This window comes from Colobus angolensis, unplaced genomic scaffold, assembly GCF_000951035.1.
Source record: "Colobus angolensis palliatus isolate OR3802 unplaced genomic scaffold, Cang.pa_1.0 Scaffold163, whole genome shotgun sequence".
Classification (NCBI taxonomy): domain Eukaryota; kingdom Metazoa; phylum Chordata; class Mammalia; order Primates; family Cercopithecidae; genus Colobus; species Colobus angolensis.
Genome location: NW_012114744.1, coordinates 7698544 through 7716507, shown reverse-complemented (window position 1 = coordinate 7716507; position 17964 = coordinate 7698544). Strand labels below are relative to the sequence as shown.

General features: G+C 36.7%; 1 protein-coding gene across 3 annotated transcripts in view; it reads right to left on the bottom strand.

The window, feature by feature from the left end:
- Window positions 1–11380: 11380 nt before the first annotated feature.
- PTPRZ1 (protein tyrosine phosphatase, receptor-type, Z polypeptide 1) overlaps window positions 11381–17964 on the bottom strand; it is a 209151-nt gene continuing 202567 nt past the window's right edge. For all 3 annotated transcript variants that reach the window (XM_011937398.1, XM_011937399.1, XM_011937400.1), the window contains 3 exons: window positions 14506–14648; window positions 13543–13678; window positions 11381–12335 (listed from right to left, as the gene is read on the bottom strand). In XM_011937398.1, the coding sequence (XP_011792788.1) occupies window positions 12195–12335; window positions 13543–13678; window positions 14506–14648 (420 nt within the window). In that variant the 3' untranslated portion in view covers window positions 11381–12194. The remainder of the gene's footprint in view (window positions 12336–13542; window positions 13679–14505; window positions 14649–17964) is intronic.

Genomic DNA, 17964 nt, shown 5'->3' with positions numbered 1-17964 from the left:
GTGCTTCATGATGACAATGAGAATTAAAGGGGATCTGATTGAAGAGCTGATCTAAGGTTAGTGTTGAATGCGGTAATAGAAAAGGCAATGTCAGTAAGCGTGAACACAGCTATATGTAATTAAACACTACATTATCCCTCAACAAATTTTCCTGCAGTACCTTTAATAATAAAAGTGGTGGTGATAGGATTTGGGAATTAATAAGCAGGTTATGGTTATAAGCATATCAACGTACAGCTTTACCAGGTGTCCACAATTTTTTTCTGTGAAAGTCAGATATAAACATTTTAGGCTTTGCTGACCAAAAATATCACAACTGTTTATTTCTGCCTATATATTGTGAAAGCAGCCATAAACCGTACATAAATGAATGGGCATGGCTGTGTTTCAATAAAACCTTATTTGCAAGAACAAGTAATAAGCAGACGTGACCCTCGAGCCAGTTTGTGGACCCTTGGTCTAACCATTTTGGTAGACTTAATACTCACATCCTTCAGATCTTTCTGCCTCTTTTGTTCTTTTTCAGATAATACCAATATTTGTATTATCAATTTTTCCTTGTTCTAGATTAACAAGACACAGATCATACTACACAATGTGAATGGCTCTGCAACATACTAGCTGTTCTCTTTATGAAACGAGGATAACAGTAACTGCCACAATGATTATAAAAATTAATGAGATAATGAGAGAGAAATGCTTGCTACTTAGTAGATGTCAAAAAACACAAGTGGGTTGTTCTTCTCTCTTTTACAATACAATTTTTACCTGAAGTTTATGTTTAGTTAATAAGATTTTAACTTTGATATATATATTTTTTCAATTTCTTGGATACCTTTGGAAGACTTCTCAAAGATCCATGCTGCTTAAACAAGCCATAGATTTATCTGCTACATAAAGTGGTTGAAGAGATGAAAAAGACCACAACAATGATTTGGCCAAGCCTCTGATTTTACAGAAGAGAAAATGTGCCTCATAAAGTTAAATGACTTACCTCAGGTGATAAGACTTAACACTGAAATTTGATCATCATTTGGAGACAGTCAAAATACTTGAAACAATTTGGGAGCACCCTCATTTTTTAAAACAACTTCTAGGATGGATGACTTAGGGCCACCACTAGCCCATATGGTGTCTTTTTGAAAACTACAACAAAGCATTCCTTCTTCAAGACCCTTTTACTGGTCAAAAAATTGTTCCTAAATATACAATTTATTACAGCAAAACACTTTACTACCCTCTAATGAAAAATTGCCGTAGTAAATACAGAAATCTTTAACGTCTATGATATGATTGGTTCTCCCTTAGAGGCAATGCATAATTTACACATCTGTGCAAAGTAGTTAATTTTATCTTCATATTTTTATAGTATTACTGGCTTACATTTGCTGATTGTTTGCAGTGGAACTACATCTGCCAGATCTGAATTCCACTGGAAGGAATTCAGTAAGAAAAGCTGGCTGTTATGGACTGCTACTTGTCAGTTACTGACAATTAATCCAATAACTTCCTTTTTCCAATCTTGTTGTACACCTAATACCCATTCTTAATTTTCATTAATTAGTAAGAATTACAAAATACAGTCCTAACTTGTTAGATTAAGAGGTTACAACCCTCCAGTTTAAGTTGTCAGTGTAGTAAAATCGAACGTTTCTAGTACCTTCTAGTTTCCTGTTAATTGACAATGTGTGCTACATCACTGGCTGACAAATTCATAAACCCTGGGAATCCCACTCCCAGCCTGAGAGCTCATGAAGCTGGATTGATATTGTGCTCCTCTTTGTTACACTGGAGACGATTCTCGGCTGTTGGCAGGCACAACTAACCAGACCCTTGGCTCCAATAATCTGAGCCTGATTCACAGTGAAACTGGCACAGGGTGAAACAAATTCCCGTAGAAACCTCATAACCCTGACAAGGAAAAAAACATGCTTGCCTTAATAGCAAACTATTGATAAAAGAAGATTTATTCTCCTTAAGTTCAGAGAAATAATTAAAAGGAAGTAGATGTCAAACGGGAGCTGGGAAAGAAACTGAAATAGATGCTGTAAAACCTGGGGAAGACCAACAGAAAAGATAAGAGACTAGCAACTCCCAGGGGCATGGATTGTTAAAATACTTTTGCAATGTTAGAAAATATTTGGCTGGCACAGTGGTTCTATTTAGTTCTGGACTATGGTGAAAATTACACAAATGGTTCATCATGTAAGATGCTTAATGAAGATAGTGGTTCTTTGCATCCTCTTATTTATCTGTCCATATGTTAATTGTTGATGTTTTTTGGATTTCTTCCCCGTTTTTTTTTTCTCTCTCTATATATGTGTTCTTTCTGGGTGCCTGCATCCTACCAATGGCATTGAATACCATCTATATCTTAAATCAATCCCAATCTTTCTCACTTGAGCTTCAGATTATCTGTACAACTAATTACTTGACATCCCTGTTCAGATATTTCCAAGACTTCTTAAACTCAATGTAAATTTAAGAATTTATACTATAAATTAGTATTTCTCAATGGGGCCACACTAGGTCGCCTAAATGAATCCTTCACGTGATTACTCATTTCAAGAACTGGCAACCACTATCACCCTAGTTGCTCTCTATACAATCTTTGATGCTCTCTTTTCTCCAACTTCCACATTCACCAAATCAGGACTTCCTCTTCTCTATTAAACTTATTGGCTCCAAGTCTTTCTACCCACATACAACTTGTCTTGATCAGGCTGTTATTACATTTTATGTGGATCCTTGTGACAGTCTTTCACCTGGCCTCCCTCTCTCCAGAATTACCCCCCTAATGACCATTCTCCTCACAGTAGACACATTAATCTTTCAGAACTGCAAATATGGTCATGTTCTTACTCTCAGCTGTCTCCCCATTCCTCCCAGGATAAAGTTCAGACCTATTAGAGCCTCAAGGGCTCAGCATAAATGTCCCCCTGTATATCTTTATAGTCTCATCTCATTGCCCACCTCCTTACAAAATATTATCCAATTCTTGAACTTCCTTCACCTCCTTGAGTAGGCTTCCCCTTTCTTGTTTTTGAGCCTCTTCGGATTATGTTTTTATTTATTTATTTATTTATTTTTTGAGACGGAGTCTCGCTCCGTCACCCAGGCTGGAGTGCTGTGGCCGGATCTCAGCTCACTGCAAGCTCCGCCTCCCGGGTTCACCCCATTCTCCTGCCTCAGCCTCCGGGGTAGCTGGGACTACAGGCGCCGCCACCTCGCCGGCTAGTTTTTTGTATTTTTTAGTAGAGACGGGGTTTCACCGTGTTAGCCAGGATGGTCTCGATCTCCTGACCTCGTGATCCGCCCGTCTCGGCCTCCCAAAGTGCTGGGATTACTGGATTGAGCCACCGCGCCCGGCGGATTATGTTTTTTTTTACCCTAGATATTCATCTCCCCCTAACCTTTTACCTGGTTAACTCCTAGTCCTCTTTTTAGGTTGTAGCTTAGAAGTTACTTTCTTAAGGATTCGCAAGTGTGAGTTAGATATTTCTAAAGGAGCCTATACCATTTTTTTCATAACACGAATTACTCTGCGATCTCATTGACTGGAGGCTTTTGAAAATAAGTGGAAGATTTTTCATTGTTACAGACTCGGGGTACAGTGTTGCTGACATCTAGTAGGTGAGGGCGAGAGACAATAAATCCCCACTGAAAGAAGCCACTCAGAGCAATCAGTTTCCTTAATTTATTAAGGCATCATATTACTGTAAAGTCATTTCAGATACCTTTGCATTTTAATTTGCTTTGATGATAATGATTGTGTTAATATTATCACCCCTTTCAAATCATGGGTGGGTCTATTTGTGCATCAGTAAAAGCAGTCTTTGATTTCCCTTTCCATGGTCAAAAATCAATCAATCAATCAATCAATCAATCAATCAATAAATCCCCGCTGAGTCATACACCATATGGACAAAACTATTTCTACCACACCGGGTGCACTCATATCTTGGCCTTACCATCACACGGCACAACTTTGGACTTCCAACTGTCAGCCTCTCTTTGCCTGAAGGCTTTCTTTGACAGTAAAAGCTCTTTGCTCATGATCACAACAGCCCAGAAATGCCAGGAATTGTGACCCTCCCCACTTCCATTCTCTTCAGCCAACCTATGACCCGTGGGTGCTGATGTATCAATCGGCTAGCTCCTTAGTTTTTTGGATGGGATAATTTGGATGTGGATGTCTTCTACTGGCTCCCAGAATTCTACAAAGGGATTATATTCCAGTTATCCACTTGAGAAACTTAACTGATACGACATCCATTATCAGCTGTCTTTTCTTCCCTGACTCATTTTCCTCCTGACAGGCATTAAAATCTTAGTCATAGGTTCTGCTTCTATAGCAATCCAAACTAAGATTCCACTAGACTCTTATGTATCCTCAACACCTATCATGGTGCCTAGCACATAGCAGAAATTATATATACATATATATAATATAATACTGTATAAATTTGTTATATATATAATTTTAATTGTATATAATTGTACCATATATAGTGTAATTGCTTGTTTTATATAATTGTGTATATATATAATTTTTGAACAGAGATGTCACTTGTGTGTATAACTAAATGCAATTACAATTATATATAAAAACAATTATGCCCTATATATGGTATAATTATTTAATTCTGGCATATACATATATTGCAGAATAGTACTGACATGTTTAAAAGTCATGGTACAAAGATGTGGTGAAGGTGGAAGTGGAGATAAGGGAAAGTTGTTACAGGCTTGTCTTGTATGTAATACAGATTTAGGTTATGTTTGAACATTAGATGGTAATGCTAAAGAGATACACTCTTCCCTATTCTTTGTTCCTTCCTGGAGTTCATATGAAAATTTCCCCAAACCATGAGGGTGGGTAAAGAGCATCAGTATGAGTTTGAGCCAGCCCTGACTATCAAAATCATTGTGTAACCATAGGTTTAGGTCTCTTCATGGTTGACAATGCAGGGGGCAGATAGGATCAGCTTTGTGCTTCTAAAAGATTAGACTGAGTGTTGAGAATGAATCACAGAAATGGGAAAGGGCCAGAAGAAGACATATTCTGAGGCTACTGCAGTATTCAAAGAAAAGATACTTGAAAAAAATGATGGGATGGTCATAGCATCATTTAACAATTCTTCTCCAGTTTGCTGAATTTGGAGCAGACAGCAGAAACCACTCTAGGTATTTTAAAGAAAAACTCATACAAGGCACGAAGACCAAGAGTGTATACACATAGCTAGGGTACTATGATTGGGAAGCTAGAATCAGAAGCTACTGCCCTTACTGCCACGGTTCCAATGCTAGGTATGAGAACCCTGTTGCAGAAAAATTATATTTTTACAACTTTTCTTACCAGCAGGGTGCAAGAAGGCAGGAAGATGGCTTCTGTGAATTTCTGTCTTCTAAATCTGTGTAAGAGCATCTCCAGGGTAGCCAGCAAGTCAGAAAGCATGAGTAAATACCTGATAAATCATTTAATATTACATTACAACACATGGTAAATAACACTGTCTGTCTTTCCAGACCTGTGACTCCCTGTATTTGGTGGAACATACTTCATCCAGGACCCTAGCTGCAAAGGAGTCTGGGAAATACAGTTGCTAGCATTTTAGACTTTGAAGTGTAATAACTGTTCTAGTTACTATTGCTGTGTAACAAACTACCCCAAAATGTAATGTCTTAAAACAGTAGTCACTTATTTTGTTCATCAACCTATAATTTGGGCATGGTTCGGTGCCAAAACTGGTCTCTGGTCCATGTAGCCTCACTTGAGATGTGTTGATACAAAGCTGGAGAATCCATTTCATGACAGCCTGCTTACATAGCTGACAAAATGGTTCTGCCTGGAAGCTCATCTGGAGCCATGGGCCAGGGCCTTTGTTTCTTTGACGTGGGTCTTTCCATGGCTATGCAGCTTTGACACAGCATGTGGGGCTGCTCCAGGAGCAAACATTCCAGGAGAATCAGGCAGAAGCTGCATTCTCTTTAATGACTTGCGCTTGGAAGTCATGTAGCATCACTTTCACTGTAGATCCAAGAGGAGGGACCACAGACCCTGCTTCTCAAGGGGATGAGTTTCAAAGAGTCACATATAGGATGGAAGATACTGTCTGGCTGTTTTTGGAAAATATAATTTGCTGCAGAAAGTTTCCCTAGAGGGTGACTGGCTGTGAAAATACAGCAATTACCCTAGTTATCAATCTTTCTCATTGGCCTTGTCAATATTTCCTCAACAGCCTTAATGATTTTTTTAACAGTTCATTTTCTTCTCTAGGTGCTTTATTGAATCTTTTTATGTATCCCCTTGGACATAAAACTAGAATACCATATAGACAAAATGTGGAACTTTTTTCATTTAACATTCTCTAAAAGGCCCAGGAAACATTCAGTTTTAACTTCCTAAGTCTCTTAAGTTACTTCCCTGAAGTAAAGGTGCTATAACAGACTTTGCTATTTTAATATTTTTCATAAAGAACTTTAATGCTGATAGTTTTCACTACAAGGCTTTATTAAATAAATTAGCAATGAGGATAACAATTACTTGCATTAGTTCATTTCTTTGTATGGATAATTCAGAACTAAAGCAACTCTCCTAGGATTGAAGCAAGATAATAGAAATCTGAGAGATACTGGGGAATGGTTCATGCAAAAGTGAAATATTTCAAATTAGCGTATTTGGAGCAGTTCTCTAAGGTCAGTTTGTGCTTCTTGTGGCCTGCTTAGAATGTGTCACAGCTGATGGACTGATGATAATTTTTTGTATGTAACAAGAAGTTTCAACTTAACACCTACAGTTTTTCTTACTCCCACTTCCAAATCTTATTTTTTTAAAAATGTTTTTCTTAAAAAAAAAAAAAACCCTTGGTAACTACAATTTAATATCAAGGATGTTTAGATTCCTAAAACTGGTGCAGTGTCTTACATTTATATGTCTTAACACTTAATGCCTCCCTAACACATCCATGTCATACTAATGAGGAAGAGATCGCTAATGTACCAGAATATGTTGCAATTAGCAAATGAATGATAATAATCATAGTTTATAATATTAAAAAGCATGTTTTGTTTATCTTGACAAATGTGCAGATTTTCCATTTTCCCTAAAGAGTTAAATTCAATTCAATAAATGCTTAATATTTCTGATGCGCTATTTGTAAGCAGAATTCTACTATCACATTTTAAAATTTATCTGCTAATAAAGAGATTACAGTTTCCAAGTTTTATCTATTAGAGAAATAGCCTGTCACAATAGGTACAAAGAGATTTGAGGCATTCAGATAAGAAATATTAAAATTCAGTAAAATTTTCACTGTATAATTTGAGCAGAACATGTATCTGTTAAATATTTGCATTGATTTTATATGAAGAAGCTGCTGTCATAGTATCTCAAGAAGTATCATATTGGAACTATGATGAACTATGTAGTCCTTATGGAGGTAGCTAAAGAGATGGATTATGCTCCTGATTAATACTACTTTTGAGGTTTCAAAACTGCGCTCCATGATTTAAAACTGGAGATGCATTAGAACATCTTTTTTCTTTTTTTTCTTTTTTTTTAGACGGAGTCTTGCTGTGTCGCCCGGGCTGTAGTGCAGTGGCCGGATCTCAGCTCACTGCAAGCTCCGCCTCCTGGGTTTACGCCATTCTCCTGCCTCAGCCTCCCGAGTAGCTGGGACTACAGGTGCCTGCCACCTCGCCCGGCTAGTTTTTTTTTTTTTTTTAGTAGAGACGGGGTTTCACCGTGTTAGCCAGGATGGTCTCGATCTCCTGACCTTGTGATCCGCCCATCTCAGCCTCCCAAAGTGCTGGGATTACAGGCTTGAGCCACCGCGCCCGGCAGAACATCCTTTTTCAACTGGAGTAATTTACAAAGGTGTTACCAAAGAAAAAAACAAAGAACAAATATTTTGCCAAAACCAGTAAATTTATTATGTTAAGTAACTTGCCTATACAGTGTCAGGTTTACAACGAAAGGACTATTAAAGACAGTATTTTCATTTTAGGTAAAAATCAATGCATTTTTTTTTCATTCACCTAAAATACTGTGACTGCTGTTAGTGTGCCGGGCACTGTTCTACATATGGGGATATGAGGTTAACAAAAGAGTCAAGGCTCCTTTTCTCATGGAGCTTATATACAAATGAAAGGGAAAAATAACAAATATGATGTCAGAAAACAAGAAGTGTTATGGATAAAAATAAAGCATGATAAAGAGACCAAGAGGGCCTGGTGGGGGTGGCGGAGAGACAGGCTGACATTCTGCTGGTGCGCATGACTCAGTCTCTTCTGATTGTTACTGCTAAATATTTCTCAGAAGGAAATGCCACTTCGGACAGGCTGATCAGAGAATGCTTCTCTGAGATGATATTTGAGCAGAGACCTGAACCCATGAGTGAAACAACAGACTCTAACACCTTGCCGGTGGAGATCTCAACAGTCTAACTCTTTTGGAAAGTGAAAGAGTAGTAAGGTAAAAATGTTCATACTATCTGCTCCCCCAAATAACACAACAACTGGTCCTAAGGAATAATCCTAAACCTGGTGAAAAGCTTTTCTGCACAAATAAATGTTTATCATTGTATTGTAATAGGAAGGATTCAAAGAGCCTAAAGAGCCAATATGAGGGGCCGGGCACGGTAGCTCACACCTGCAATCCCAGCACTTTGGGAGGCTGAGGCAGGCGGATCATGAGGTCAAGACATCAAGACCATCCTGGCCAACATGGTGAAACCCCGTCTCTACTAAAACTACAAAAACTAGCTAGGCGTGGTGGCTTGCGCCTGTAGTCCCAGCCACTCGGGAGGCTGAGGCAAGAGAATCGCTTGAACCCAGAAGGCAGAGGTTGCAGTAAGCCAAGATCCCGCCACTGCACTCCAGCCTGGCAATAGAGTGAGACTCTGTCAAAAAAAAAAAAAATCACCAATATTAGGAAAATGATTACAAGAGCCATAGTATAAGCATAGGGTTTCTCTGTCTTGGCACTATTGACATTGTGTTCTGGGTGATTCTTTGATGTGAGGACTGTCCTATGCATTGTTGAATGTTTGGTGGCATCTCTGGCTTCTACCCAGTAGTTGCCAGTAGCACCCCTCACCCTCTGGCCAGTTGTAATCATCAAAAATATCTCCAGACATTGCCAGACAGTGTCAAATGTCCCCTTCTTTGAGACCACTATACTGAATGGAATATTATATAGCCTTGGCAATGGTAGGCTTATAAATTATGTGTAATAAAAAATGCCTGTATCACTATAAAAAGAAGCATAAAAATTCACAATGAGACCACAATTATAAAAATAAAACAATATATGGAAAAAAGCTGTGAATGTGTTAAACACAAGGAATGAAATTTTGGTGTCAGATGGAAATAATTGAGTGAGACTTACCTGACTGACTTACCTGGCTTCATTTATTTTCATTTGTCTCATAACTGATTATTGCCTCAGAGTTAAGGATCAAGGAAAGAGAAAATGTTACTGTATCTGACAGGAACTTTCTTTTTAATCTGTTTCAGAATATATTTATTAACATTTATGTAAGAATGCATAATTGATATGATATACATGTTATTGCATAATTATTTTCTGTTGGACAAGACTCTCTAAGTCACATTACTAAATAAATAACCTTAAAGGGTAAAAAATTCTGTATCTCCTCAAAGGCTGCTTGTTCTTGGGACAAAGGCTAAGGGAAAAATAGACAAAACAATTAAGGTGACATGTACTACTGATTCAGATCAGCTTATGATTAGACATTGTGGGTGGTGATAAAACAAAACTGTAAAACAAGAGGACAAGGAGATAAAGTTAGAAAAGCAGCCAAGGAATTCAAAATTAACCTTGTGTCCTTCCTCCCTGGGAGGGGAAATAAGAAGTACATTAATTCTTTTTGTACCTTGTAGAGTGGCGCTTATCACCATTTGGGGATTTGTTGCACTACTATTTACGGGACTTTTTTGTGCGCCTATTTCTATTTCATATCTCCCATGACTATTGCTTTAAAAGAAAAGCTCCCATAAAAAGGAAAGCTAATTAATTTTAACTCTATTTTAAAGACATGGTGAAAGTTTCTTGATCTTGCTTGAGGTAGCTGGAGGCTCCCTGAAGTGTTGCTGCTACAGAGCAATGGTTCTGAAACTTTAGCATGCGTTAGATTGTTGGGCCCTGGCCCCCAGAGTTTCTGATAGTTAGATGGGAATTTGAGATTTCCATTTCTAACAAGTTCCCTGATTTTGTCGATACCACAAATTGGGAATCGCATTTTGAGAGCCACTGGTTTAAACAAAACTTCTCTGGCAGAAGTTCTGGGCCCTGAGCTGAGCATTCTTAGGGATCAGTGAGCTCCTTTGTAGGCAGTATTCTAAAACACTCCTGGCTGAGGGAGGGGACTGCTGCAAGCATCAAAGTCTGCCTGATATATTAATGATTCCATTTTCCTGCATTTCAGTTCCACATGGCTTTTGGATCTTGATGATTTGCCTCAGCATGGGACCTCTTCTCTTTTTCCATTCTGAATTTTTTTTACCTCCTAGTCCTTGTCTGTCTATGCCTTTTCCAATCCTCTCCTTGACCTTTGCTTGTATTGGAGTTTCTGACTAGCAAATCTGCCTACTTCTAACTCCCAGCTAGTTTTTAAACTGGAAGTTCCCAATATTTCTTGGTACATGATGCTCTTAATTCATCAGTAACATTTTCATAATTCTGTGTCTTGGTCCATTCAGACTGCTGTAACAAAATACTATAAACATGATGGCGTACAAACATAGATTTATTTCTCACACTTCTAGAGGCTAGGAAGTTCCAAGATCAAGGTGACCGCAGATTCGATGTCTGGTGAGGGCTTGCTTTCTTATAGATAGCTGTCTTCTCAACGTAATCTCACACAGTGAAGGCGTGAGGGGTCTTGCTCAGGCCTCTTTTATGAGGACACTGATCTCATTCATGAGAGCTCTGCCCTCATGACCCAATCACCTCCCAAAGGTCCTACTTCCTAATATTATCACCTTGAGGGTGAGAGGATAAATTGTCAGGAGACATAAACATTCAGATCATAGCACTCCCCAAGCCAAAAGAAATACATAGTTGTTCTGTTCATTAAGTAGTTAAGTTCAAATAATTCAATAGTTAAAGTTTGTGCAGTGTCTGCACATATTGCTATGTTTTCCTCACAAATGGAAAGTTTTGTGACTTCTCTGTGTACCTCAATGCACAGTTTGGGACCCACCACTCTAAACCCTGCCCCATATTACTAGCTGTTTTTTTTTTTAATTTTGTTAATTTATTTTTTATTTTTTGATGCCATCATCATAGGGGGACCCAAGTCCACAATTTTCTGCCACACATGCTTCAGCACAATGCTCCATAAGCAAACACAAATTAATGGCAATATTTATATTTATTTTTGCAATTCCTTAGATAAAAACCATTTGAACAATGTTTGGTAAGGTGTTATTCTCATAAAAACTTCTTTCAAAACAAAGGTATTTCTATTTTCCACAAAAGTTAAAATTACATGCTGAAACAAAGTTAATGACTTAGATAACACAATACACTGTCAGAAAACTGGTAGAGTAAGACTAGATAATGAACTACATCATTAAACTAAACAATTACACAGAACTAGAAAACTGACTCAGTAGTAAAATATAAAATCTACAATTATAAATATAAATTTGGTCCATGGAGACACTAGGGCAGTATTTACAATAAGTAACAGATTATTTCTACTTTAGGTGAATACTGCAGTTGTAAAATGTTGAATATCGTAGGGAAGAGTGTTTCATTTACAGTCTACTGTATTAAAAGTTATATTTCTAGCAAACCTGATGATTGCTACAAATACAGCTAAAAATTTGACACTAAAAACAAACATTTTCTGTAGTTGGGAATTCCTAATCTCTATAAATTGAAATTTTCTGTTAAAATCAACACAGAAAAAAATACCACGATTCCATTCTTAGAAATACTGTAAAATTCAATCATTTTAGTTCAAACATAATAAGTAAATTACAAGTCTTGCAAAAAGGCACACATTGTTAATGATATAAATTTGGCAGCAGAATCCTATGTCATGAAAGTTACTGTCAGGTGATGGGAAGTCAACAGATAACAGAACTAGACTGATTTTCCTGCCTAATTTTAGGAAGAGGAAAACAATGCTCAGATGTGAGTTCCCCCGCCCCTTTCTGTGTTAAACTAAAGACTCTAAGCTCTCAGCTATATTTCCATCAGGCAATGCTGCACCATTACTGTCCAGAGACGTGGACGGATTCTCTTCCTGCCTTGTGCTCACAAGGCTGAGGATCACTTTGTAGAGAAACTGATATTGCTCCTAGAGAACAGAAGATGGGAGGTTATAAACAGGACACTCAGGGAAGGCATACAGTTCTAAAAAGAAGAAATATCTTTAGACACACTTCAGCAGTGTTCATGAAAGGGCAATGTGTTAAGGGCACTGTTATACTCAGCAGATGTACACAACTTATACTGATGTCTCTTTCTGATTAAATTAACGTTGCAATTGGCAAACCATTCACTGACCTAGAAAATTAACCTACATACATTTGCCAATAAGTACTTAATTCTTATCCATGAAATCAGAAGGTGATGAGACAGGGTTCTGTTAACTTGTCGGGGAGACAGTTTGGCACTGGGCACCTGTAACTCACTAAGAAACAGGTTTCTTCTTCTTTCTCTACTTGTTAGAAAATCCACTGTGTCTGCCTCTTTATGGAAAGATCTCAGGAATGACTGTACTGTCAGCCCAGGGACCCATGTAGAATGCAGTCCTTCACAATATACACTGTTCACCAACAAGAAGAATTTCACATACTATCAGCCCGACTGGTCCTACGCCCTGATATAAGCAAAGTTAAGTACCTGCTCTGCTGTGGTCTCAGAGTAGTGGCACATAGAAGAATGAAACAGTTTTGCTCTTACAAATGCCATCTCAGGCAGTTTGGGGAGAGGCAGCTGCAGAGAATCTGAACCAGTGAGCAGCATCATAGCTGAGAACCATTAGGCCTACAGGTGAAGCAGTGCGTAATTAAATGCATTCGCGAAATGTGCATCTCCAGAAAGCAGTTGCACGCAGCACAAGCTTGATACAACCCAGCGGTCCTGAATGAGACTTAATAGGGGCTCCTCTGCAGTGCATGTGCAAGAAGATAACCTTGACCTCCTGCCAACTGCTCTGGGCTGGGGCTTTGAAGAAGGTCCCTTTATAAGGCCCTTAAACAGACCAAAGAGCTGAAGATGAGCCTATGACTTCTATATTTACCTAAGCTTATTTGCATTGTTTACTGTTGTGCACAAAGGCACACATGAGATTTAAAAGTTTTTATCCATAAATTTTCTGAAGTATACATTTTAAAGGTCTATTGTTCTATGGATTGTGGACTTATAATTCAGCTTGAAAACTACATACTAATGTTATCCGTTATAAGATCTTTCTTGACACATGGTAAGATTTCAGCAGCCTCTAGGAAGTTAGTAGTACTCTATCAGTGAAACATTTGGTTCACTGCCTTGTTACTTACAATGTCAGCGAAGACTCCTGGCCTCATCAGATTGATCATCTTGGCTACCTGGTAAACATCCATGGAATTTTCTTTCTCTAGTTGGTGCATAAGGGTTGTCAGAGCACAGAAAGTTCCTGCCGTCACTCCTCCGTGCCTTGTAAAAAAAGACTCCATTGAGATGCACTACTCACATTTAGAACTCTCAAAGCCTATAGCCTTGACAACTTTGCAGCAAAAACACTGAAAGTTTTAATGAATTGTCTCTCTTCGCTTTTTGCACAAAGAACTATGATTTAATCTGAGATACTGCCAAATGTTCATGATATTAGTAGTGGCATACTTTACAGAAGTTTAATATTTGCTTATGGTTATTATTTGTATACTATGAAAGGGGTTAGCAATAATAAAAAACAAACTGAGAGTATCATATAAAGACATATATAATACATATATAATGTATATGTATTATACATTATATATAATACATATATAATATATGCATAAATACATATATAACAAACTGTATTTTATATATTTATAACATAAGTTCAGAATATGCATTTTTTATTTGTTTATAATGGAATCCTAGGAAGATTTATTGGATAAAGTTTCTCATTCCTGAAAAATAAAAATCTTATCAATTTCACTTCTATGCCAGGAAATCAATGACTGAAAATGACTCTCTGGTTTGCTCCTGTAAAATTTCACTGCTAAAACACTGACTTAGTATACAAAGTGTTCTCAGCATCAAATGCAAGGGAAGATACTTGTGATCACGACCCCATTCTCTGTCTTCAACAGGGACTTTAAGTGAAGTAAAAAAAAAAATGTTCTGTGTTAACTTTATTGATAAGATGCAGATAATCTACCATGGCTGAATCATCAGTGGGTCCAAAGCATTAGGTCTGTCTGAAGACAAGAGAAACATACATATGCCCAGAGAATGTGCAGGCGTGAAACAATGTTACATATGGAACTTACTCATCATGAACAATCATGGGCCCATCCCTATTGGCAGCTTCTTCTTTTATAACACTTATCAGTTCAAAAGTTTTACTAATGGGGCTATCTGGATTTGGCCATTTAGGACACTGAAAGTGCCTCACTTCAAGTACATAATCATCCTATAAGAAGAAAAAACAAAGTAACGTTAGTGACAGTTTACAAGGAGTGGATTCATTGAGGAAAATCAGGAATTACAATAAGGTAATAAAATCCAATGGCAGGCATGAGTGAGCAGCCGTAGTTGCAGCACATTCTTCACCACAGAAGGAAGAAACAAGTCGTGATGCCACATTTACCATGCATAGATTTACTCAGTAGCATAAAAAAAGTAATTTCTTTTTTTATTCAAAAAATAAACTCTGTGGGTGAAATATGCCAATGCTTACAAACCATGAAACTATGCACCAAAGATGTATTTGCACTGCTAACTTCAAATTTATAAAAAGAAATCGCTGGTGTTAAAATCTGTTTTGAAAATAGCATACACTTTCTTCATAAATTTCTTCATATATTTCTTCAGGCTTAAGTAAAAGAAGGAGATTGCATGACACAGTGCAGAAAACGCTGACAAGGAGGTAGAGATCTAGGTTCGACTCGGATCCCGATTCTGATTCTTACTTAAGTGACCAACAAGACTGTGACTTGATTAAATCCCTTAAACCTCTTACCCCCAGCTTCCAAAAGTGTACTTTAAAAAAATGATACATTTAAAAACAAGTAGCAGAACCTAAATTTTACATAAAAGTGCAAAGGGCCAAAATAGCCAAGATACTACTAAAGAAGAAAAGCAATAGAGGAAATTAACTCATAATATATCAAGAATTACTCTAAGTTATAAGAAGTAAAACACTGCCATTGTGGCTGAGGGATGAACAAATTGACCAATGGAATAAAATAAATATCCTAGAACAAGCATATGTGTGTGTGTGTGTGTGTGTGTGTATACATATACATGATATATATATAATATGAATGACTGAACTGATATTGCTAATTCATAAATAATGGTGGGACAATGGGTATCACCATATGGAAAATAATGAAACTGAACGCTTGTTTCACAAAATATAATACAAAAAGTCAATTTCAGGTGGTACGTTTAGAAAACAATGTAGGAGAGCATCTTCATGATTTCAGGGTAAACGGTGTGTTTTAAAGATACTAAATGATGGTTTCCTTTTAAAGGCCAGGAATAAAAAGATCAATAAATTCATATAGATTAAACTTCAAAACTTTTCTTTCACTAAAAAAACAAAGAAAAAAAAAAAAAGAATCACAAAGAAAGTAAAAAAGTCAAATCCCAAACTGGGAGAAAGTATTTGCAATATATGTAGCTGACAAAGGATTAGTATCCACAATATAAGAAGACCTCTGATAAATCAGTAAGTGATAAATAATCTAACCGAAAAATGGGCAAAAATCATGAACAGACACAGTACAAAAGATAGAATCTGGTCAATTAATTTATATAAAAATATTATTCCTAAAACATTTTATGTAAAAATATTATTGATATAAACAATTATGTAAAAATATAAAGTTTTGTTCATTTTCAACAAGAGAAATGCAAATTAAAACTAACAAGAGATGTTGTTTCATTCCTAACACAAGCACTGGTGAGGATGTAGCGATTCCAGATCACTCACACATTCCTGATGACAGGATACCTTGGTAGGATGACTTTGGAAAACAATTGACTTCACTTAGTAAAGTTACAGAAAGTTGAAGATGATCCAACACAATAACACAGCAGGGGAATTCCCAGGGTATCCCCAAGGGGAAATTTTGCATGTGACTAAAAATATTCATATAGCACTGTTTGTAATAGCAAAACCAAACCAAGACAAAACACAACAAATAAGTAATAATTTGCATGTAAAATAAAAAAAAAGAATATGTATTATCTGGAATGCCAAGCAGCAGCAGTAAATGAATTTGAACTACACCCAAATACGTGGATAAATCTCAGTAGGAAAATACACATAATTTATATAAAGTTCACAGATATTTAAAAGTAAGCAGCATACGTGTGAAGGAAAACAAAGACAAGAGTTAAATGATAAAATAAGTCAAGAGAGCAATAAACACTAATTCAGGAAGAGGCTACTTCTGAAGTGAGGAGAGGATGAAGGGGATAGGGAGCACATGAGACTTGATGGTCAAGGCCATGTTCTATTTCTTAAAGTCAATGGTGGGTAACAGTAATTTAACATAATTGTTAAACCTTGTACATATAATATAAACATCTCAAATATATTCAATATTTAGTAAATTCTTAAAAATAGTCCTCAAAACAAATACATAAATAAAAGGCCCCTAGCTTTTGAAAGCTCAGTAGCGTAGACCTTCACTTGTCTACTAACCTCAAATGTTGTGATATTTGGGTAAAGTGCTTAAAAATGTCTGAAGTTAATGAAACTGTCCACTTTAGTCTTTCCTTCTTTTTTGATCTTTGTTATAGAAATATATCTATATTGATTTCTGGGTTGGGCTCCTGGATTATCAAGTTGTCCATAATAGCTGATTTACATAGATGAGACACACTGAATTGGGATCAATCAGGAATCTGTGTTATCTAGTTTATTTTCTGCATAATATTAGGAGAAAAACAGTGCTAATTTCCCAGTGCTGAGCAACATATTAAACATGATCAGTGATCAGGATAATGGGTGTGACAAGATAATAGGTATCTAACGATTATTACTCTTGTAATAGGCTTTCTTACTAAATAGGAATAATGAGAAGAAGGTATGAGAGACGGCAGATGTAAATGGATGCTACTAAAGTGATCAGGGAATAATCAGAGGTAAAAATTAGCATGGAATATTAAGAGTTCTCAGGGATCTTAGGGGCCTTCTAGTTCCTGCCCTCCATTTTACAAATAAAGACCTAAGTCTTTTTTGTTTTAATGAGATAGGATACTATTCCACTGCTATGCTGTTTACATTATTAGTTATTTGTATTATCAAGTTTATATGTATTGGTCATTTAAATATTCTAGAGAGTAGAGAATCTTCTTGTATACCATATATGTACTAGTTTTCAGAACTAGAGAAAAGTGAAACATTCAAATTATTTGGAACATGATTTAATGTTTGTCAGATTGAGAAGGTACTCTGAATCTCACATTCCTTAGCCATCATTATTAGTATCTTTTAGTATTTTACTATAGCTCTACGTAAATAAATTATTGACAAAGAATTCAATAAGATATTTGCATATAATTAAGAGTTTAGTAAAACAATGTATTATGTTGTAGATAACAGGAGTATCTTGTGTAACAGACAACCAAGACTTTAGTAAAATATTCCTAGTTCATTGTACTTCATGTTTTCAAAGCACTTCATTTATCAACTTATTACATCACTATCACTCATCAACTTTCTACATTGGTAGAGAATAGTAAGTTTCAGTAGGTAGTATTTTCCCCATTTT